This window comes from Varanus komodoensis, unplaced genomic scaffold (genome assembly GCF_004798865.1).
Source record: "Varanus komodoensis strain SLA01 unplaced genomic scaffold, ASM479886v1 scaffold1, whole genome shotgun sequence".
Lineage (NCBI taxonomy): Eukaryota > Metazoa > Chordata > Lepidosauria > Squamata > Varanidae > Varanus > Varanus komodoensis.
The window spans coordinates 61,885,207-61,910,203 of NW_025335268.1; the positions used below are offsets into that span (position 1 = coordinate 61,885,207).

Below are 24,997 nucleotides of genomic sequence, written 5' to 3' on the forward strand. Positions count from 1 at the left end.
TAATTTGGGCCTAAGTCATTTGTATGGGTGCAACAATGCCTGTTAACTCGTAAGGTAGTACCATACTGCAAGAACAGGCGGTCTAGAGAGAGTTATTGACCTGTAGTTTGAATGTTCTGGTTTTCCATGCTCCTATGATTGCTACTACCATAGGTGCCATTATTCTCAGACGCAGATCTGTTGAATGTTCTGCCAGCAGCTTAGACTTCATACTTCTTGCAGTGCCAAATCTTCTATTAAGGTAGGACAGCTAAGACTACACCACTGTAGACAACTGCCAGTTGTAGTGCCTGTATCCTCCTTCCATAGTTAAATGTCTAGAAGTTTCTGTGCAGAAACTTTTTCTGTCTGTGCTAGAGTTGGGAATAGGTTGACTTTTACAACCCCCACCCCCCACCCCTGCCACATACACATGAAGTATTAAAAATCACAAACATACGTCCTTAGTTCTCAGGATTGTCTGATGTAGTCTTCTTTGGTGAAGATGGAAAGGTGCAATCTATAAAAAATTCATATGCAGGTTTCTAAAAGTTTGCTGATTTATAAATTGCTTGCAACATTTCTATTCTTGTGACTCTGAATTGAGTGTGAATTCAATGTGAATGCAATGTTGAGGAAGAAGGGAAGAAAACTAATGTAGTTTTGCCATATATACCTTATGCCACCATTTTAGTTCAATTGTGAATCACTTTTTAACTCTTAAAATTAACTTAAGAATAGAAGTATTTTAATACAGCTCTATAAAATGTGTTTGAATGTGCGTGCGTGTGCCCACATGCATGTGAACACACACATATATAAAATGTTGAGTATTGAGAGCCACCTTGTGGCTTTTTTGTTATTGCACATTATTTTCTTTGTGTTTTTCACAGCCAAGTTATTGCTGTTTTGGAAGATCTAAAATTTATACTATGAGCATATAATCATATTTCTCTCATGTTCGGGAAGATGTTTTCTACTCACGGTGCTGTATAAGTAACTATTTTTTTTAGTCTCACTTTACAGAAAAATGTGACATGAATAATGGAATTATTTTAAGAATACTTTTGTCTGTAGATGCTAGCTAGTAGCAGGCAACTGAATCTTGCTTGAGCCTTTCCCTATTATGCAGCCCCTTAGTATGAACTTTGGTTGCACCACAAAGCTTCTCATCATACCTTCCCATTTTGTGCAAACTGGGAAGCTATGATTTCCAGCTTTGGAATAAACCATGATCTTATATGGCAGTTTGGAGCTGTCTTAACTCTTACTTGCTCAATTTTTGAATTCCAAATTACCTCTAAGGAAATTAAAGCAGCATAGATGATTCCTCCCTTCTCCAATTTATCCTCAAATTAATCCTGTGAGATAGAATAGGCCAGTGAATTTTGTGGCTGAATGGTAATTTGAAACCTTGTCTGTAGCGCATTGACGAGATCCCGTCTTCTTTGTATCTGACGGTCAACATTTCGTAGTTCAGGCAAGATGAGAAATGAGGATGGATTAGAGGATCCCCAATTTAATTGTGGCACATACTAAGGGAGGGGCAAAGGAGGTGCGAGTGCATACAAAAGGCTTGCATCATCCGTTCGTTTGTTTGTTTTCTGTACTGCCCACAGCCAAACTTCTCTGGGCAGTTTACAACAATCAATCGAAACACTATCTAAAAAGCACCGCAGTACAAAAACATTATGAAAAGAACCAATACAAACAATTTAAAACCACAATTAAAACATGACATTTAAAACCACAAATCATCTTAATTGGGGTATTGTGTCTTTACATGTAAAAATCTGCTGAATTGCAACAGGTGTACAAATAACACCGCACCATCCTGAAGGTAACCTAGTAGCTTCTTACTCATTCCTGTTAAATATGCTTTGATGTTGCAAAACAACTGGATCATCCTGGATATCATCTGGATAAATATGTAAATCTTACTAACATTATTGTTGTTACTTAAACTTATAAAATACATAAAGATCTCATTAAAGTGCATTTAATGTCATTTCCATACTCTGGCACTGCAGATGCCTTCATTGGTTGAATATTTTAAAAAATAGTTAACAAATACATGTATAAAAGTGCTCAGTACTGTTTATGTTCAGAACAAAGTAGATATGAAGGCAGTACATTAAGTCTCCAATCCTAAACACACTTTCTGGGGAGTAAGCTGCTTTAAATACACTGAGACTTTTAATTAAATAGAAATAGGATTGCACTAGAATTCATGCCTGCATTTTATGTATGACTAGCATGCATACTATTCTAACTAAGAGAGCCAGTGTGGTGTAGTGGTTCAGAGCATGGGACTGGGACTCAGAGGATCTGGGTTCGAGTCCCCACTCAGCCTGGAGCCAACTGGGTGATTTTGGGCCAGTCACAGACTCTCAGCCCAACCTACCTCACAGGGTTGTTGTTGTGGGGATAAGAGGAAAGAGGAGATGTAAGCTGCCTTGAGCCCTTTGTAGGAAAAAGGCAGGGTATAAATCTAAAAATAAAATAAATTATTTTATTTATTTTATTTAGAAGGCTTCTATGCCGCCCCATTCGCCGAAGCCTTGGGACGGCTCACAATAATAAATAAATAAGCACAATATAATATGAGTCGACCTGGCCCAGAAAATAAAATAAATAAATAATATTAACAATTAAAATAACGTTTGAATAAAAAGGTCTTCGCCTGGCACCGAAAAACAAATAACGACGGCTCCAGGTAGACCTCTGGGGAGCGCATTCCATAGATTGCAATGCAAGCCCTGTGGTAGAAAGCAACTTTGGGCATAGTCCTATTCAGATAAGTGAGAACTCCCACATTTGGAGGATGCTGCTTCTCTAATATAGAGTGGGAAAAGCGATGCAGGCAGTCTGCCTCCCTGTACCTCCCTCTCTGCATTTTTCCCTAAATGGCCTTTTTTGGTTATCCAGCAATGGCATTTCAGAAGCATTGTGAAGAAGGTTTGGAACAGTTTCAGGATACCTTGTATCCTGGTTGAACCAGTCTCCTCTGTTCTCCAAGGCTGCTTTCCTGACCTGCTATCTTTAGTAGATGCACAGAACAAAAATAGGGATTGGGGCATCACTGAATACCTGCCTTTGGGCATACTACCCCAAATTCTTATACTGACCACATTTTGGAGATAATATTTTAGCTTATTAAAGTTTTACAGGTGCAGTCTATTCAGGAAGTCATCTGTTAACCATAGGCTATGGTTCATGGCAGTTCATGAGCTAAAAAAAACCATGACCTGTCACAAAGTGGAAGAATAGGAGTACTCTGCCTGCAGTGTTCCAGCTACTTCTGCTTTGAATCAATAATCCACAATGGGCAGTTAACCTGAAAACAAGCCATTACTTGATCTTGAACAACACAGTGGTCTCGGTTCAGGCATCATGATCACAACCTGGAGCTGCTTGTGACTGTTGAATAAAAGCAGCAGTGGTAGACGCATGGGATGCAGCATAGAATGACATTGCATGCAAACTTGTCACTCTTTCACATTGTATTTGAACAGGAAATGGTGGTTATCAGCTTTGGAACAGGGCAAGATCTTAAATTACAGTTTGAAAATGGTTAAGTATTCTGGTTTGTTCTAGAACTAGTAGCCAGGATATTTTGTTTGAATACTTTCATGGTTCAAACCAAAGGCTTCTGGTTTTGATGGTTACTCATGCAAGTAAAGGAGTGAAAAGCTCTGGGTGCAAACAGAAGGGTTTGCACATATCTCATCTTAAGAAGATGAGAAATGGTCCTGCAAACATGCTCACTATGTTCTGCCATCCAATATCTTCTGTTGCTGCCCTTTGATCCATGACCTATAGACCACATTTTTTGGATCTGGGATCATGTGTTACCCTTTCCCAAAGTTCTGTAAGAGTTGGATATTTGGAAGGCAAGTGAATAGTACCATACATTTCTTTGTTCTTTGCCACTGCAAAGTATTTTTGAGGTAATGAACACAGTGTGCATATGTGCGTATATGAGGTAATAAACACAGTATGTATATGTCTTTCTCAGGCCAGGGCAACTTCTTCTTCCTTCTCTTTTCTCCTCCTATATTATTTATGTACTTATTTTATACTGATAATTTTAATTTTATATTATTATGTTTGTAACTCAGTGTATTTTTTGTATTTTTGTATTTAATGGTAATTTATTATGTTCTATTGAATTTCAATGTATTTTATTGTGTTGTAAGCCGCCCCGAGGCTTCGGCAAGGGGCGGCATAGAAATGTTATTATAATAATAAAATAATAATAATAATAATAATAATCCATCTAGAACCTGATAACTGATCATTCCCAGCTGCTTTGTCAAGGAATTCTTCAATTTGTCCCTTTTTTTTGTCCCAATATATTTTTCACTCTTTGCAGGAGATGAACCCGTTTCCTTAAATTATATCACTAATTTTACTGTTCTGGTGTTTTATTGTTCCATGGTGTTTCTAGTTTTTGTTTATATATTTTTCTAACTTTTGTTAACCACCCAAGAAGCCTTTTGGTTATTGGGTGGTCTAAAAATGAGACAGACAGACAGACAGACAGACAGACCATATAGCCTACTTAGTTTTCTTAGTTTACCCTTTTGAAAAGAATGTCCCCCTCCCCCCAGCTTTGTTAGAACTTTGATAACATAAAGTGAGGAATACTATTATGGTTGGCTATATTCATATGCTAATGCAAACTGTGAAGAAGTCACTGATTTATATACTGACTGGCTGACCTTCACATTTCCAATAGCCTTGCACAGCATCTTTGTTTTAAAATGCAAGATAAATATCCTATGTGAATCAGTGCATCTCTGCTTTAGAATCTAAAAAATATGTATAAAAAAGGTAAAGTCCATCATTTATATTTTTTCTGTGAAATAATGGTTCTTACCATTCTATCTCAATTGGTAAAAGGATTAATAGTTTATACTGCTGTTACAACATCCATCTCTACATATACCAGCACAGTATAAGCTACTTACTTGTTTTGATGCACATGATGCCATTTTTCAGGCAATGCCTTGCCGAATTGCCAGAGGAAGCACCAAACTGAGCATGGCTCATGGAATTTTAGCACTGGCATTAGCAGAGGGCCCCGATTTGTGAGCTTTGGAACATGGGTTCTGCAAACATTGATTGTCCCTGCATTTCCTCATGTTTGCCACCTGCAGCTTTTCCTCATTTCCTACAAGTAAAGGGGAAAATGGCAGTATATTCATTTTAAGAAACTGTATTTATAGTTAGCTAATTTAGTTGTAATGTATATGATTATATTGTTTTGGTTTCACTTTTGACAAAAACTCCTTTGGCAGTCTCCCTGGCATTAAATATCAATTGCTACTTAGAAATGGTGCTTCATTTTTGGATAGTACAGAAGCATAAGGGGTGCTTTGTTGGCCCCTAACAAAATGGACCCATTCCTTGTGCCTGTTGGGAACTGAAGTTGAAGTAGCATGAGAAGTGAAATAGCTTGTATCTGCATGCATAATTATTGTGAAATTTTAGGATGCTGTGTTTTAATTAATTTTACTTTCTTACGTTTTATTGTTAAACCATCCCAAGACTTCGGTAATGGGACAGTCTAAAAAAGTTTTAAATAAAATTAATTAAATAAGAGAAGACAGGCAAGGCAATGGTCCGCATATCAGTATATATCTCAGGAGAACTGAACTGAGCCTTTGAGAAATGAAATGCACTTTTGAGAAATGAATGAATTAAGAGAAGCTTCATTGTAGCAATGGTTAGGACCCAAAATACCAGCATATTTATTTACAGTTATTACCTTCAATAGCTAAGCCTTAGGAGAGGCATTTCAGCCTTTTAGAATATATGGGGGAATATATTTCAGAACCAGAGAAACCAGAAAGCAAAGCAGTGGCTAGGAGAAAGTGAACAAGGCCTCTGGGAACCCAAGCTGGGCTGGACTGGGACCCTAAGCCTGCACCTCAGCACCCCTGCTCTAGCATTTAATTTAATTTAATTAACAGCCTTTTCTGTTTCTCTTTCTTCATTCTGAAATATGTATGGTAACTCAGGGTTTATAGGCTGGGATGACATTCTTCATAAGGCAAGCTGTATCTTTGGTACTTTTAGTTGTCAATGGTTTATATAGGATTTTCATTATAGTAATTATTTATAACTTCCTTGTCTGCACAGGGTTGAACAAATATAATCAGAAATGTCTATAATTGTGATTTAGCCCTAAAGATTAAACACAACCATACTGACAGCCATTAAGATTACTGTACTATAAACATCATTAAATCATGGTAGTGGGATGCCAAATATGCTTTGGTGATATTTTTCATGAATTGTATGGCTCCTTTCTTTAGAAAGATCTCTAAAATAAGTTGGTTGGAACTTCACTGCCAGCCATTTAATTATCTCGGTATGAGTTTTGTTTAATTCTGTTGTAGTGTCAGCATTTGTATGTGGAATGGGATTTGGGAGTGGCGTTGTTTCTTTTTTCCCCCTGATAAAATAATGTCAAATTTTGCAGTTTTTCTAGTTTTATAATATAAATACTGAGAGTGTAATAGCCCTTGAAGTTTCAATTTATCATTTTGACCATGTACCACATTTTTACATTGTAAGGCATTTCAAGTGAAATGCCATAAATTGAACATACAGTTTGCTTTTTGAAGGTCTTCAGCAGAATTCCCTTTCTAGTGTGCCTTTGAGATCTGTTTATAAGAAACGTCTCTTCTGGAAAGTTTCCTCTTCTTTTTCTTTACAAAAAGTACTCTCTTTATGAAAAACTCAGGAAAGAGGGAGTTTGGAATCCTAGATCAGTTCTTCATAAGTTTAGTCATTAGGCATTCTTGAAGAGATGAACTACATCATTTGGTACCTGACATGGCTTCATTATTTTAAAACAAATAACATTGTATTTCATTACTAGTATGTTGTCTGCCAATATTGCATTCCACTACCCATATATCCTCTGTTTCAGAGCATACATCACTGAAACAAATAGCCTTGTTGTATTTAGAAGACTTATATGGGTAATGGAATGTGGGATGTTAAGCACGTTCTGCTCTGATTTTATTCAAAACCTACTTTGAATGATTTTAATTGGATGGATTCCAACTTAGATTATAAATATTGTCTAAATACTCAAAAAGTAATGCGGTAAAGCATTTGACACTCCCCTGCAGTATTAATAAAAGGCATTGTTTCAAACATTGTTCAAAAATGCTCTTCCATCACAGAAGCATAAAGAGGAAAGGCAAGGCAAGTTGCTGTTTTTCCTCTTGAAGGCATGAAGATTGTTGTCTGCTCTTCATCTCAAGCTCTGATAGCTTCCAGCGCAATAAGTAGTACATAGGGCTGCCCTCAAAGATGACTTGGATGCTTTGACTAGTGCAGCTACTTGGGTTTTTTTAGCAAATGGAGCCAGATGGAATCGCTTTAGACTGATCAGGAGGGAGCAGCACTGGCTTCCTGTTTGCTTCTGTGCCCAGTTCAAGGTGTAGGTTTGAACCCCTAAAGCCCTGCATGGCTTGGGACCCAAAGTCTCTCCCTGTACCAACCTTGGCTGTGCTGAAGATGCTCTGTTCAAAGTTTTTTCTGGCAAAGAACCTTGCATGTTAATAACAGAGCTGAACAGATCTCCCTCTGAGTGTCCAATTTGTGAAATGCCCATAGAATGACATAGAGGGCATTCTGGTTCCTCAGAGCAAGCTGCCCCAGCAGGTCTAGGGACTCTGGGATACTAGCAGTCAAGTTCCCAGGGAGTGAGCAGCCAGAGTGAGCAAACAGGAGTTTGGCAGGGGAGGCAGGCAGAGGCAAAGCGCTTTCCCTGCATTGTTTTCCTTCTTGTAATGCACTCCCATTTACTGGTAAGTCTGTTGTTCACCTTCAGGGAAGACAAGAGAAAACGCTGGTTGTCACAACAGGACCAGCAAGCTAGACATGTCACTGGTACCACTTTTAAAATGTTTTGGGGGATTTTAGTTACTTTGTTTGCCCTTTTCTATTTTACTGCTTTTTAAATTGTTTTTATTGCATGTTAGAATTATACGTTCATTTTCTGGTACGACATCTTAGCATCCTTAAATGAGTAGTTTACAAGTCCGATGATGATGATGATGATGATGATGATGATGATGCAAATTTACCTTCTTGCAAAGCCTATTTGAAGTTTTTAGTTCATTTTCTTAAGGTTGAACAATTGTGGTTATATTCTGACGTAGAAATAATTGAAAATCATGAGGCAGGAAGGAACATGGGTGGAGATATGGAATAAATAAGTTCCAGACTGGGTGACCTGCTACAGCAGAGGCCCAATTGCTTGATATTTTGTCCCAAACAGCACGTGGTTTCTGGCTCCATAGAGCATTTGTGGCCTGCATTGTTCAGTATCATAGCATTATCAATTTTAATTATGAGATCAGTTTTGTGTAACCCTGGTGGTTAGAGACACATTTGATTTCCTATTTATGTGTATTTTGTTGAAGTATGTCAGTAATATATACTTACTTTATTTTATGGTGAATCTTACCTTAATTTTATACTCGCCCCTCCCGCTTTGTCCATGAAAAGGTGCAGAGGTCTAGAAACAAGCAACTGCTTGAAATGTTTCCAGATGGATTCAGTATTCATCATGCAGGAATGCTGCGGCAAGACAGAAATTTGGTGGAGAGTTTGTTTTCTCGTGGATACATAAAAGTCTTGGTTTGTACAGCTACTTTAGCCTGGGGTGTCAATCTTCCAGCTCATGCTGTTATTATTAAGGTAAAAGCAAGTCCTGTATCTATTTTGGCTATTAACAATCTGTAAAGTGCCATATAAGGGAATAGTTTTACTGTTTGTAGAAGAAGAAGGGTGTATATGTGGGAAGATTTCCTGCTAATTATCTAGCAATTATTGTGTTGTTGTTTTTTTCTTTTCTTTTTTGGCTTCTTAAACTGAGTTTTTCCTTTGGGAGTATAGTTGGATAGTAAAGATTTAAATATATCACAGATTATAAAAAGATTAGCTTAAGTACACTTTTGAAATCCTGCTGTATTTGCCTAATTTTGGTCTCTGGCTCATCTGGATTATAGTCATGTGTGCGTATGTTAATTTTTATTAACTTTTCGTCAACCAGGGAACACAGATCTATGCTGCAAAAAGAGGCGCCTTTGTTGACCTTGGAATTTTAGATGTCATGCAGATATTTGGTCGCGCCGGACGGCCTCAGTTTGACAAATTTGGAGAAGGCATCATTATTACAACACACGACAAACTCAGCCATTACCTGACTCTGCTTACTCAGCAGAACCCGATTGAGAGCCAGTTTCTTGAAAGCCTTGCAGACAACTTGAATGCAGAGGTATGTTTTTGCAAGCAATGATGCATAGTTAATATGTAGAAGACTTTGGAAACCTATATGAATAAAAATCCAGTACTGCTTATATTCAGTTCTATAAATTATTCCAGTTTCATTAAGTAGATTCTGAGGATTGCATTGCAACATTGGTCACACGATATGCACAAATAGCAAAGCTTTGTAGAGTGTAGTATTTAGAGTACTGTGGCAAGTTCTATAATGGCAGTTTCACTTTCCAGATTATTATTTTTGAACGTGCTTAGCTATTTTTATGAGTAAATGTAAACAAAATCTGGCTTAACTGGCCCCAAATAGTTTTAAAAGCTTTGCAATGCATCAGAAGATTTTAAAGACTCTTCTTAACATATTATATTGTATAAGGACTCGGCTATCTATACCAAAGAGATGAAAATCACATATTACCTGAAGAGATTGTCCCTTTCTGCATTATTCTCTTTGTACAAATTTGTCTCAAATAGATCCTAATTTACACATCCATTTTTAAAAAAAAAATAAAATTTGATCACTGGGGATGAAATAAAGGATGAGGTATCCCATTTACAAGCTGCCTTGAACTGAGCTCTTATAAGAACACAAAGACTTCTATGCTCACTGAATTATAAAATCCAGCATTTTCCAGTGTGTTGGTCTCCAGCATTGCAGAGGCTTTCCTCCCCATAGTTTTAGACAAGGGCTGTGCAACCCATGACACTCCAGCTGGTCTCGGAATCCAGCCCTCATCCACCCCAGCTGGTGTAACAAATGGTTGAGGAAGGGATTCAGGTTTACTACCAGTATTCCAAACTGTGAGGAAGCTGTGACTGCCATATTCAGGATAGGAGTGATATACATGGGGCAGAACCTGAGGTAGTGCTCAGGTCAGGTTTGGGTAGAGCCTCCTCCTACATAAAAGACTTTAAGCCATGGGGAGGACATGTCCCTAATGGCGACCTGAGGAGAGCCCCGATGGCCTACATCGAACGGCATTCTGGTGGTCAAACAGACATGGTTTGAATCCACTGGATCTGGAGCCTTTCCCTTTTCCCAAGTGGCTCTAGGACTGGTAAGCCATTTTTTGCTCCATTGGTTTCAATGGCAAGACAAGTTATAGAAAGCATAGTAATCCCACCACTTACTGCCCTAGCTGGTTTGTGAATGGAGAGGGCTTTGGAAATGACACACAGTAGGCCACATCCCATCTGCTTGCCCACTCAGGATTATTCTCTTAAATTGATGGAAGTATCCTGGCACAGTGTGGCATAACTCATATTCAGAGGGGAGCTGCTAACTTGGATATATAAGCTTTCCACAAATCTGAAACACTTATGGGTAAGTACAAATTGACAAAACTCAGTGGACAGATGATTCAGTTCAGATAACATGCTTGGCACTCTCTTTCTCTCTGTGTGTGTGAGGGAGGGGTTGGTGTATAAAGTTTCCTCATCTATGATTATCAAAATATTTTCTGAAATATCCATGGCTCATGTTGTTTCCAGGTTGCTTTCCATATTGCCTTCCTTCTCCTGGCAAATAGAATTTAAATGTGATTGAAATTTGTCCCAAACTGCTTATATAGTGCCCCAGGCCTTAACTGTACCTCTAATGCTGGATTATTTGCCACCAAGTTCTCCCTCCCCACACCCATGCAATTTCCTGTTACTACCAGTGAGGAAAGGACTATTATTAAGGGGGTCTCTGAGAAGAGAGTGAAGATCCCTGTGTATCAGGATCATAGGGGGCACGGATTCAGGGAAGGTGCTCCCCTTCCTTGCCGAGTGATCCCCACATGGATAGCTTTTTCCAACTGATGCTAACAGCAGTGAAAGGATGATCCAGATCAGGATCACTGTGTGTACATTGGTGCATGTGTGTCCGCATGTGTGTGGGGCACTGAGTCAGCAGCACAAGTGGCACTCAGCACTGAAAAACTTATACATCCCTGTGACCTACAGCATGTGTAGGTGGACTCAAAGCACATTGTGAAAGGTGTCTTACAGTCTGCGGTGGGAGGGAGGAAATTGCCTGAGATGGAGTGGAAGGAACAAGTTTCTGATTCCATTCTTTTCCTTCTCTCCCTGCAGCCCTGTAAGACAATGTTCTGTAGACACTCATACCCACAATCCTCTAGAGAGGATCTTAGAGGGTATAGAGGGGGTTCAGTGGGGAGGGAAAGGTCAATATTGGGCTTCTACCCATGTAAGATCCATAGATCACTGACAGATGTTGCGCTTTATAATCACTTTCCTCCTCTTCAGTCTTTCCTTCTTTTTAGAACAATAATAGTGAGGTAAAGAGAAGTGAGGGACAGGTCTGCTGGTTCCAAGGTTTGTGTTTACTCATTTTGAAATGGGCCCTTTGAATGTTGCCCTCAGGAGCCCATCTAACTTCTTAGCAGCAGTAGAGAATATTCATTTTTCTTCAGTTATCCCCAAATGCAATTCCATTTTGGTAGAAGTTTAATTATGCTTGAAAAGATGTAGTGCACCGTAAGCATAAAATTAATCTTCAATGGTCAGGAGCTGTGCCAGTTTCCAACAACTGAGGGTCAATGTTGAATTGTGCTAATGATTTCTAATAAACTTGGGTTAGTGAAAATAGCAATGCATCTTAGCTGGTGGAACTGAAAACGCTGAAAAGCAAAAGTGTGAAGCACTGACAGGGCCATGAAACCATCATTTTTTATGTACTCTGGAACACTGGACATGGCTTTTCCTGCTGACATGACAAGCCAGGAAAGATCAGTACTTGCTTGATTACAGAAAATCGATAGTAAGTCAGGCCAATTACAAAAATCTTCCGCTGCTTGTGATTGTAACATACTCATTTATCTCTTTGAGTTCACATTTTCATATGAATATCTTCCCTTCTTGCTTAACCAGCTTTTACTAATCTGAGGTAAAAGGCTGTGGAGTCATCATGGGAAATTTGAATCTAGTTGCCTCTTTTACACATAGCACTACTTGAGAATGCAGAACTGATACATGCAGTAATCCAAATACCATCTTCATGCTAAGTTTAGTTGAGATAATAATATGTAAAAAATGGCTTGGATCTTATAAAAAACAATGGGAGTCTGACTCATAGAATAGGCTTTTCATCCATCCATTCATCCATCCCTTTTTCATTGCCACTCTCAGCACATCTCCGAAATCTGTTCCTGTATGTGGAGCTGGGAAATGTGGTAAAGGGAAGGGTGCTACCATTGAAAACCAGAAGTCCACAAGTGTTTTTGTGAAGATATTTCCTGGTCAGTCTCTGCTGGATTCATGACAATATGTAAAGTCAGGCATGGACCTGGGTTTTGGTTCATGCAGACCCTTCACAAAAGAGAGCAAACAAGCAAGCAAACCATTCGATCTTCTATTATTTATAGTTTCCTGTTTCATCTGATCTGTGAAACCATGATTAAGGTGATTTAGAACATGCTGAGATATTATAGCCTTGAATTAGAAATCTATATTTCTTAAGAACTAGAGTTAATGGGAGACTTCCTGGTACTTTGTTACTTCCCTTGTTAAAGGAGTGGTTACATAGTAGTCCTCACTGAAATAATGACTTCGTTCTTAGTGTCCATCAGTGGAATAAACTGTATACTTAGGTTATGGATTCTGTCATGATCCTTGAAACTTATTCCTTCCCCACCCCGCAAAAAAGGCAAGCTGTGGTACTGTGTCTGGTTGCACAACCAAAAATTACAAATATCTAACTGAGAAATGGGGATGTCTAGATGTTGAAGAACATAAGAAAAGCCATGCTGAATCAGACCAATGGTCCAGCAAATTCAGCACTCCATTTACATGGTGTCAGACCAGCTGTCTGTAGCATCCCTCAAGCAAGTCTGAATACAAGAGTTGCCTCTGCCTAAGCTCCTCAGCAACCAGTGTACACAGCCATGCCATCTCTGATAATGGAGATAGCACACAGCCAGAAGGCTAGTAACCATGGATAGCCTCCTCCTCCATGAATCTGCCCAACCCCTTTTAATGCCATCCAAATGGGTGGCCATCATCTTGTGACAGCAAATCCCATTGCTTGACTATATGTGTGAAGATGTAATTGTTTAAATATGTCTTCCTTCATGGGCTGACCCTAGTTTCTAGCATTATGGGAGGAGCTAAATGTCTCCAATTCCAGTTTCTCCACACCATGCACCTCATGTTTCCCCTTTCTTGCCTTTTTTCCAAGCTGAAGAATCCCAGTTGTTGTAGCCATTCTTCACAAGGATATTGGTCCAACTGCTCAATCATTTCAGTTTCCCTTCTCTTTCCAGTTCATTAAGGTCATTTTTTCAGGTGTGGCAACCAGAACTATACACAATATTCTAAGGGCAGACACACCAAAGATTTGGATATGGAGAATATGATCTTAGCAGTTTTATTTTCAATTCCTTTCCTTTTCAATTCCTAATTGTGCCTCACATGGACTTTTCCTTTTTCACAGCAGCTACACCCTAGGTCAGCATCCTGAGCTGTCCACCATAACCCCAAGATCCTGTTCTTGATCAATCACTCTAACTCAGCATCCATCAACCTAAACTTTGATTTTTTTGCCCCAACCTGCATCACTCTACACTTGTTTATGTTGATGCCCAGTCTCGCAGCCTGAAGAGATTCCTTTCGCGTTCTTCACAATACCTTTTGGTTTTACACACCCTAAATAACCTGGTGTCATTGACAAACTTGGTTATTTCACTGCTTACTCCTAACTCTGGATCATTTATGAATACGTTGGAAAGCATTGGTGCTAATACAGAACCCTCCAGGACCCCGTTAGTTACATCTCTCCATTGGAGACATTGCCATTCATTCCCACTTTCTGCTTTCTGAGAAGCAGCACACCATGTATTTCAATGTGAGACCTTCCTTATCTCTGAACAACCTGGTGTCCTCCAGATGTGTGGCATTATAGCTCCCAATATCCTGCAGTTCCCAACTATGTGATCTGGAATACACCAGATAGGGGAAGAGAGACAGTCCATTCTTTGCAAGGCCTACACATACAAGCATCTCTGAAACAAAGTTGCTCATGGTGATTTGGGGTCTAATGGGCTACCGAGTATTCTTAAAGTGAATTTGGAACCACCTGGCTGCACTTTGATATAAATGGCCAGCCATTTATAAATGGCCGGCATTGTCCTGCCAGGCATGAGGGTAACTTGGCAGGGTTCTTCTGAAACTTGAAGAAATCTATTTCTACCTGGATGTTTAAATAAAGGGGCTGGATATGAAAGAAGCGAAATAAAGTAGAGAAAAGCTGTGTGTGGGAGGGAACCAAAAACTTAGAGTTAGAAGCAGGAATGTTGCATTTATTAAGGACTTGAAATGCTATGGAGACTGTATCCAACCATTACAATGATGTTGTCTTAAAAATAACAAGCAAATAGGAGGTTGTTCAGTCAGGGCATGAAATGTTAAACAGTTGCCATATGTCTGTTGTAGAAAATAGATAGCCATTCAGACTGTGGTAGCATATCCAAAACAAGCAGACTAGGAAGACTGAAAATGCTGATGAGACACTTGAGAAAAGAATTCATGCTGTGCCTGTTTAAAAGCAAATATTTTATCTTCTGTTCACACAGGACTTTTTTTCTCTTGCAAATTTTGACTTAATTATAGTGTTAAATACTTCATCCCCCTAGTAACTTCTACAGAGGGATATAGTTCATTAAAAGTGTGTTACATCTTTCTTTGTAGATCTTTCTTTCATTTCATTGTCCTCTAAGCTTAGCTCAGGCAAGGTTATTCTTAATGACATACATTTTATTGATGATGTGCAAGTATGGTTTGACAGGGTGGGTGAAAGATTTGTAGAAAGAAGTATAGTCCACATTACAGGGTTTCAGGTTTTTTCTGTGATTCTTTAAAAGAAAATAAAAATACAAGTATATGAATTATAAGGAATGGACATTTACTTCCAACAACCCCCTCCATCCTAAAGCAGTGTGGCTACCAATTACCTGATATAGCATCAGTGGCATTTATACATTGCAATAGCTTTTTCATCCTATGTGACATACAGCCTTTCTAACAGGGCTGTGCATTTCCCTTGTTTATACTTTTAGGAGCAAAATGAAGGGAGGATTTTTAAGGGTTTTTTTTTAAAGAAAACTATGTTTTTTAGGGAAAAAAGGCTTAATTTCAACTTCCACACAAAAGCCATTTCTGGCACAAACTGAATAGATTTGTCTTAAAGGTGCAATGGGTTCTTGTGCCAAAATATTCATGTTTTTTTCAAACAGCTAAATAATAACACAAAAAAGTGCTGTTCTGTTTGTTCAAATTCTAGATAGTTAAAACCACCCAAAGCCAAAATGTTAAGGTATGAGGAAACTATGCATTGTCCAGGTTACCTCCATTGATCTGGGAAAGCTTGCAAGCTTTTGTGAGAAAGAGGGTTAGAATGATTGACCAAAACCTGAGGTACCTTGCAGAGTTAGGCACAATCTCTTGACATACTCTCTGAACATCTTTCCCCAGCCTGCGTGATTAGCATGAACAAAAGAGGAGCCACAGTTGATCAGGCAGAAGTTCATCTAGTCTAGCTTTGCTTCACAAAGCTCAACCAGCTGCTTGTGGGATGCCCACAAGAAGTGCAGGAGCACCTGTTCCTCAGCAGATGATACCCCTAGGCATGCTGCCTTTCATGCTGAAGGCAGCATACGCAGTCGTCAAGAGTAGTCGCCACTGATACCCTTCTCCTCCATGAAATGTCTAATCCTGTGTTCAAGCCATGCAAATTGGTGACTGTCACTGTATCATTTACTAGTGAATTGCACAGTTTAACCATGTGCTGTGTGAATAAGTATTTTCTTTATTTGTTCTGAATCTCTCACCAATCAGCTTCACAGGATGATCCCAGCTTCTGGTATTATGAAAGAGGGAGAAAAATGGTTTCCTATTCACTTTCTCCATACCATGCATGATTTCTGCCCCTCTTTCATGTCTCCCTTTGCTTCTGCATGTCTGTTGTTGTTCTGTTTGTGCATTTGTTTGCTTTTAGGCTAACAAGTACAAGATGTGAATAACAGCTTTGCTTACAGTCCCATGAACTGGGGCAATGGTAGAGAGTATATATAAAGTCTTCCTAAGATGCAGTCCATGTTCAGAAACTGACACAAGTCCAGAATTTGGGTGCTTTCCCTGCCTGCAAGGTGCCAGAGCTTCTGACTCCTGAATGCTCAGTTCCCTCAAGGCTTAAAGAAGTAGCATAACTGTGTTTGAGCAGTCATTTCTGTGCATGTCCTGGATAAAATTGTACTCCCTTGGTAACAAGGATCTTCTTAAAATGAAATGAAATGAAACTAAGTAGATCATTTCATCTCAGCTCTCTATTTTTCTCACTTAACCCACCCATCCCCCACACTGAAGCAGTAAAATCGACAGGACATTGAAGTAGACGCCAGATGGCAGCAAATCTTCAGAAGTAATTTCTGCTCTTTACTTCAATCAGCATTCAGTGCAGACTATAATAACAACACTAAAAGGTTTAACATTTTCATGGCTGAAGTCTTTACACTATTTGTTCTGTATTAGCCCTGTCAACATTAGTGGCTGCAGTACCACCGTGAAGAACTTAGAGGGTTGTTCTGAATTTCAGCCTATTTTACCCACTTCAGCTCTTTTCCTTCTGATTACTCAGATATCTAGTTCTGAATAATCAAGAAATGGTCAAAAGCAGTATTGATTGAGGGAGAGGGGGGTGGCAGCTCAATATTACCTCAATAGCAATAGGGCAGGGAGAAAGGGGATGCAGCAATGAGTGCCATTTTTCTCTTTCAATAGTTAGAATGTAATATTTCTAAGGGGGGTAAAGTTATTGTATCATAAGAGATGCCATCACCTCTATTTCAACATAGCACAAATAGGTACCTTACTTGAATCATGGGATGAAATCAAATGCACAAATTTAGATAACAATTCCTATGACCTAGTTAACGGGTATCTCTCTCCCCACCCACTTTTGATTGAGTTGCACTCATTTGGTGTAGATGTGCATTGTTAACCTTTATGAGGCCCCATTCAAATATCAAAACAATATTTATTTGACTTTAAATTTGCACCATAGTAGGGAGCTTTAGTCTGACTGAAAGAAAATGCTGGTGCTGTTATCATTATTGAAGTAGGAAAGTTTTTCAGATTTGTGACAGCTCAATAATATCCTAAAGAACTTCAGGTCATCTTCATGCAGATGGAGGGGAATGTTTTATTTCAGATGAAGTGGAAATTTGGCTTGCCCAAACAGATGGCATTGATTTTGGGGGAAGACTTTGGTCAGCAGTGTTCACCTCATGAAGAGATGAAGTTCTGACAGAACAGGAATAGAGACTTTGTATGAATTAACTTGTAAGATTTTGGAGCAAGGAAGTACTATTCCAGGATGCTAGAATACTGTAGTACTTCAGGACCTGCTGATTCCAGGACATAAGCCTTTAGTCATTCCACTCAAGTTGATATAATTTATTTTCACATACATTTCCTTGATTCAGGGATTTAAATTCTACCATTCTAAATGCACCTGTTTAAAAATAGGTTCCATAGAAAATCAATGAGACCAAGGTCACATGAAGTGTGTTGATGTGTTGCATCAAATGTGTGATCCAAATGCAGAAAGAAAACTTCACTGTATCAAAATAATAGCAATAAATATGATAGAGAAAAGATTCAAAGTTCTTTGGCTTTGAGGGTATGTGCTAGTGTTGATACTGATTCCCCATGAAGAAAAAAGGCTAGATAAATGACAGTTCCTCCATTGGAGATGTACAGTTCAGATAATGCATAGACTCAACTTTTTATAAAAGTTCAGTATGGTGTGCTATCCAGTTGGACCCAAAGTTTCATTCTCTAAATGTGTCCATTTGTGAATGCAACTCTGCTTCCACAAGCAGAAGGTCTTTCTGTGCATGGCACAAGCAGATCTAGGCACATATAGGGAAAATAATTTCTTGTGGGTAACTGAGACTCTTGAACACACATATTCTGTATGGCAATCACACTAATTTTCAATTGTGTAGTCTCATTTCCTAAGTATAAAAGCTTGTTTCTTAAAGTGCTCTGCACTATATTTTTAGGACAATCTGATGCATGGATGAAGATCTATCTTAGAAGGAGACAGCAAATAGGAATAAATGTATATTCTATAACTCCCTCATCCATAATTGCACTGAAAGTATCTCATTTCCCTATTTCAGTTACACTATCAGGCATCCTGGATTCAAGAAAAAAATCAGGATAAGTCTTGGTTCAAAATTAAGCAGGTTTTGTTTTAAAAATTAATTGCAGCCCCCTCATTGTTTGGTTTCTGAATTTTTCGTCTAGAGCAGTGGAGTCCTGCTTTTATAAAACTGTACATGATTAGTTTGATTCCATTCTAACTCTTTAATATATAAATTTAATTGTATTTCTTCCTACTTGCAGATTGCCCTCGGAACAGTGACAAATGTCGAAGAAGCAGTAAAGTGGATAAGTTACACTTACCTTTATGTACGGATGAGAGCAAACCCATTAGTATATGGCATCAGTCACAAGGCTTATCAGGTAGAAAATGCATGAAAAAACTAACCTGCTTTCTGGTTCTGTAATCCTTTCCTGATGGGAGATTAAATATTTGCCACTGCTGCCTTTCCTAACATCAGCAACTCCTAACTGCTTCAGATCATGGAAAATATTCTGTAGTACAAAACATAAAAGAAAAGCATCCCCCGAGTCATTCTGATAGATGAGGTTTTCAACAATCTGGCAAAAGACAAGGAACATGGTCAAATTAGCATCTTCATGTATCATGTATGCTAATCAGATCTATTTTCAAACATCACTTTCTGTCAGCATTTCAGTGCTAAATGTAAGCTTTGGGAAATAAATGGAAGTAATAGAGTCAGGTACTCTATTCGCACATACAAAGTCTCTGTGTGTTTTGAACATGTGAGGGTTAGTGGTAAGTTTCACTTGAAAGTGCCCCCTTATGACCAGCATCAGTAAGAAACAAGCCCTGCCAGGGAGTCTGGCTAGCAGGCACATTGGTGTGATAAGGATTTAATCATTGCATGCCTCCCCACTGTTCATCCATTCATTTGAACACACACGAAGCAAGAGAACAGATATAGTATGGCAGCCAAGAGAATAAGCCACAAATCAACAGCAACCCATCCCACCCAATTGAATCTCGCCATTGCCATGGGTGTACTTTGACTCTTATGAGGCCCAGGCACTCATTTGAAGGTAATGATATCAGTGTTGCTTGATTCCAAAAGCAATGAAAGAGGCTTTGAAACACAAAGAGTATTATTTAAGTGCTAAGGTTCTTTGAAAGCAGTGACAAATTATTATAGAAGAATTCAGTTGGTCCTTATCAGGTTTTTTATTATAATCCTTTCATTTCCCTCTTCTGATTTATGAAGGAGGGGGTTACATTTTTACCCCCAAGAACATAAGTGCTGCAAAATAGTTCCAAGCAAAGCTCCTGCAAGTTTAAGTCTCATAGTTTGCATCAGAAAGCTTACTTCCTATCCTTGATTGATTAAATTTGTTTATACATTTAGATACTGACAATACGCATTTTCCTTCTTGATGCTGTGTGTGTTGTGAACAGGCTAATGAAAATAATGACCACATTTGAACTATCATACCTCAGTTTATTAAGCCAAGCTGTGCATACACCATTTGCCCATACAGAAGCCCCTTTACATGAACTGCAGCCTCCCTGCTTTGTCTGAACTGGGAAACAGTGGGTGCCAGCTTTGGAACAAGCCATGATATCCCATCATGATTTACATCTGGTTTTAAATTTTGTCTTGTTCAGAAGTCTATGATGATGACAGTTTCTGGTTTGGACAAAACAGAGAAGCATGATGAGTCATTAGAGACTTCCTTGTTTAATTGCAGTTTGAGCAAAATGAAGAGCAAATTGCTTGAAAGGCAATTTGATTGTGTAAACCAGGCCAAAAACCAAAAACTCAGAAGAGCTTCTTAATTTTATACAGCTCCCTTTTTGTTCTTGTTGTTATGTAATTATTCCTCAAAAACAGCTATCTCTAGTTATCTTGTATGAAGTCAGTGCAACAGATGTAGTGCTTTTTGATCATTTTAACTTGAATTCCACAATCCATATTATAATAAAAACTATATTTTTCTTGCAGCTAATTCAACATGTATGTGATAGCCATGTTATGAATATATTCATTCCATCTCCCTCTCCCTCTCCCTCTCCCTCTCCCTCTCCCTCTCTCTCTCTCTCTCTCTCTCTCTCTCTCTCTCACACACACACACACACACACTGTTATACCACAATCTCTTTGAATTCCTTGCATTATAAACTAAAACTGCTTTCTTGGCTGATGTCCCAGAGTCTCCAATGTGTGAACCCATGTTTCCCATTTCGTTAAATTGTAGTTCTATTAGTCCAATATTTACCTTGTGCTAGCAAGAAGGTGGCATTAACATATAAATATTTTAATTCTAAATAGATCAATAGTTTATCTGTGTACATCAACCAAAGCTATTCAAATGTACCACATGTGTCAGAAAAAGTTGAAAGATACAGGACAGCTATTTTAATATTTATATATGATTAAGTATAATTCTCTGAACAATGCTTCACTGTGTTTTAGATGGACCCAAGTTTAGAAATGCACAGAAAACAACTAGTAATTGAAGTTGGTCGAAAGCTGGACAAAGCCCGGATGATTCGTTTTGAAGAGAGAACTGGATTTTTTTCTTCAACAGATTTAGGCAGGATTGCCAGTCACTACTATATCAAATATAATACAATTGAGGTAACATGCAACTTTTTCCCATAATCTTTCTGTTTTGAAATAGAACCATGAAGTTGCATTTAGTGTCATTTTCATCTGACATTGTTAATAAAATAATTAGTTCCAATCTGATGTCTGATTAACTACTCTTAAATCCAGGATGGAAAAGCTAATCCCAGTATGTTATATTATAGTTCATATACTCTCATCTTGTAAAGGAGGATGTTGAGAAATGTCATTGTTTTATTTATTTATTTATTCATTTCATTTCATTTCATTTCATTTCTGTGCCACTCCGTAACTGAAGCTCTCTGCATGGTTTATAACAGTCCATAAAAACAAGAAAATAAGATACCATAAGATCAAAAAATATTAAACAGCATATATAGGCAGAAATTGTTGTGGACTTCTAAAAAGAGTTGGTACTTTGCTTCACTGAATTTCAAGAACACAGCCTGAAGATCTTATTTGATAGATGTTGTATCACCAAACACTCCTGTGTGGGTTCTGTAAAATAAATTTCTTGTCCTCAGAACTAGATATGTTATCATTATAATATTTGCTGCTGTAAATTTCAGTTGTCAATTCCATTTCACAGACTATCTGTTCTCCAAACAAAGATTACTGGCTACCTATTAGGCTTCTTTTTACAGACCTTATTCTAGGCATCTAAAAATTCTGCATCACCTTTCAAAGCAAAATTCAGGATGTTTTTTCTTCTGGGAGTTGCTTTTGATGATATAACCACCACTCCCCACCCCCACGTACTTGCTAGATCAGAGCTATTGCTAATTATTCTAACAGCAAACAAAGCTTTTTCTTTTTGCAGACTTTCAATGAACTGTTTGATGCCCATAAAACTGAAGGTGACATTCTTGCTATAGTGTCTAAAGCAGAGGAATTTGAACAGATCAAGGTAAGAAAGCATCATACATTTAAAAACAAAGAAATATCATTTTGTGAAACTCCTGCACATTCCAATATTTGATGTTTTAAAATGTACCTGCTGTATTGTGTAAACTATTTTGTATTTTTAGCCAAGTACTGTAGAACTGAACTTGCAATGTCATAATTAATTATAGATCCTATCTAGGAATGTTGTGTATATATGGGAGCTCTTGTGTGTGTTTGTGTTTCTGAGTACATGGATTTCTTCATACATCACCAATTCCACACATAGTTCTCTCTGTCATATGCACAGCACTTCCCTTGACATAGTCATGAATGCTAAGTCACATGCTAGCAGGGGTTGCTTGAATGGGTCAGACTACTGGATTGGTGGTACACAAATTCAATGGACGTTGTGTCATTAAGCTATACTGATTCTACTTGCTTCATTCCAGAATACGTTTTTTAACCAGAATACATTTTAAACCATATATTAACTCTGCTTTTAATTAATTAAACTTACTTTGAATGGAGTGGTTTTAATGATGGACATAACCCAAAGAATTATAAACAAATGTTATGTTTTGGCAGAAGGTCAAGAAATGGAAAAAAAGAATGACTGTGCCTAGCTCAGCATGTATGTTTCCTTTTAAAATGGATTCTATAGCCTAGCTTTGCTTTGGCTTGATCAGTCAAGGGCCATAATTTTCCGTTGCCCAAAACAAAAGCAAAATCCCTATACCTGCATCCACCCTGATCTTCTGGAACTGGATACATGAGACCTAAACAGTAAGCTGAAAGTTTCACCTTTGTGATGGGTAAACTTGACACTGGTGGTAGTATTTGCTTGCTGTCACATGGTTGTTGGAACATCCAACACCATATCTTTACTCATACAACCATGTACAAATACCGGTGCACAAAGAGGTCTGATAACAAACTGTTCCATTTTTAGCAGAGTTGGGCCCTCTTGAAATGAGTAATTGGTAAGTGATTGAAAAAATCCTACAAATGGTTCATGTGATAGATATGACTTTTTAGCTGTGCTTTCATACTGAAGAGGCTGGTTAAGGTTTGATGGAAATGGCCTCCGGGAGTTCCCCACAGGTGCCAAACATTTACCCTCTTTAAGTAAGTTTTAGACTAATAGACATTCAGCAAATCAAAGAATATGTAGATTTATGCTGTGTTTTTAAAGAATGAGTGAGAATTTGAAATACTATGCATTATTCAAAATGTAGATATGAATATTTCTTTACTTGTATTAAGACTTAATCTTATTAACAGTGAAAACCTTAATATAATGAATCATAGTACTTCAGAGTTTTGAGCTAAGAACATAATATGCCACATGCAAACTTATGATTTTAATGAATGCATTTAATGTTAATTTGAGTTTGCCCTAATCCAGAAGGACGGAGGTCAAATAAAAAGGGGAATCTCATCAGGTGGAGGATAGTATGGTCAGATGAATTAATTTTTGAGGCATATCACATTTTTATGTGTCAATGACAATCTTAATAAAAGGTGATGCATAATGAAATGCAATTGTGTCATCATTAAGATAGTTTCAATTAGGTTCCATTAAGTACAGTGCTGGGAGACTTGTTTTTCAGAAATCATAGAATGTTTAAAAACACATTTATTGAGAGATAATTGACATTTAATTTTCATGTAGAAAATTTAACAAGTTGTACCAGTCTTTTCAAAGTCTACTAATTTGTCTTTCAGGTGAGAGAAGAAGAAATAGAGGAGCTGGAAGCCTTGCTGAGCAATTGGTGTGAACTTCCCGCTCCTGGTGGTGTGGAGAACAGTTATGGGAAAATAAATATCCTTCTGCAAACATATGTTAGCCGAGGAGAGATAGATAGCTTTTCCCTTATTTCAGATTCTGCTTATGTTGCACAGGTAAACGCTTTCTATTTTATTCAGCTATAATATTCATGTCTTTAACACTAACTTACCTCAGAGTAAGGTAACTCTTAAGTTAGGTAACACTAACTTACCTCTAAGTTTTCACCAAGGTCCATGCCTATATCCAACTGTCATGCAATCTAGATTGAATACTTGGAGTAGATTTCTGGGTTTGTTGTTAAAACCATGTTAAAGCAGTGGATTTCCAGCGTCCTATCAACAGAGGACGTTTTTCATCCTGTTTTTGTTTGTTGACAAACTCTGCCATGAAACCCCAGAATGTTGTAAAGAATTATGGGCATTGGTTCAGGAGACTTCTCTGTCCTGCTCATTGTCACACATGAAACAAGAGTTAGAAGTTCCCAACAATTTCTTCTAGAGCTGCTCATTGCAAGAGAGAATACTGTTGGAAAACCCTTGCAATGATATCAAATTATCTTTCTTAAATTTGTTGTTTAAAAGGTTTGTGCTCTTCATTTATGCAAAGCAACTCGGAGTCACATTTGCATTTGAAACATTTGAGTATCCAGAGTGATAAACAAGTATATTAAATAAATATAGTGATACAGAGACACAGACAGTATGATAAACCAGGAGCTTAAAATATACCTCAGGGAGTGTAGCCTGTGGTTGAGCTAGGTTGGACACATAAGCTTCTGCCCCTGCCTTTACCCTCCATAATATATTTATACACTTCACAATGTGAAATTAAATGTTTCTCTGTGTATTTTGTGGACTAGTATAGAGTGGAACTTTGATCTGACCCTAGAAAGATACCTCAAAAATTACTTCCCTTCCTGGGACATTTTGAGACTTCATCCCTTACCTGTTGGTATCTCTACAACCAGTATGCCACCAGGTATGACAAGGCTTTGAAGCAGCCAAAGGCAATTGGGTCTTGCAGGGAAATGACAATCTGAAAATGTTAGTGAATCTCAAGAAGACTGGTCAAAAGCACTGCAAGCACCTGCTTTGAAATAGATCACATGCAAAATTTATGGAAGTTGAAGATATTATTATTATTATTATTATTATTATTATTATTATTATAGCATTTCTATATGGCTATGGAGCATAGGCCATATTCAGCTGCAGGAGCAGCTTAAGCACCTCAGAATGTAAGCTGGACTCTCCAGCATAAAATGTCAGATTTTGAAAATCACAGA

The 24,997-nt window shown here is 38.0% G+C and overlaps 1 protein-coding gene across 2 annotated transcripts in view; it reads left to right on the forward strand.

The window, feature by feature from the left end:
• Window positions 1–24,997, forward strand: part of ASCC3 (activating signal cointegrator 1 complex subunit 3) — a 258,311-nt gene that overhangs the window by 126,420 nt on the left and 106,894 nt on the right. For both annotated transcript variants that reach the window (XM_044427352.1, XM_044427362.1), the window contains exons 15-20: window positions 8,515–8,706; window positions 9,062–9,286; window positions 18,697–18,816; window positions 20,886–21,050; window positions 21,859–21,945; window positions 23,649–23,825. In XM_044427352.1, coding sequence (XP_044283287.1) covers window positions 8,515–8,706; window positions 9,062–9,286; window positions 18,697–18,816; window positions 20,886–21,050; window positions 21,859–21,945; window positions 23,649–23,825 — 966 coding nt within the window. The remainder of the gene's footprint in view (window positions 1–8,514; window positions 8,707–9,061; window positions 9,287–18,696; window positions 18,817–20,885; window positions 21,051–21,858; window positions 21,946–23,648; window positions 23,826–24,997) is intronic.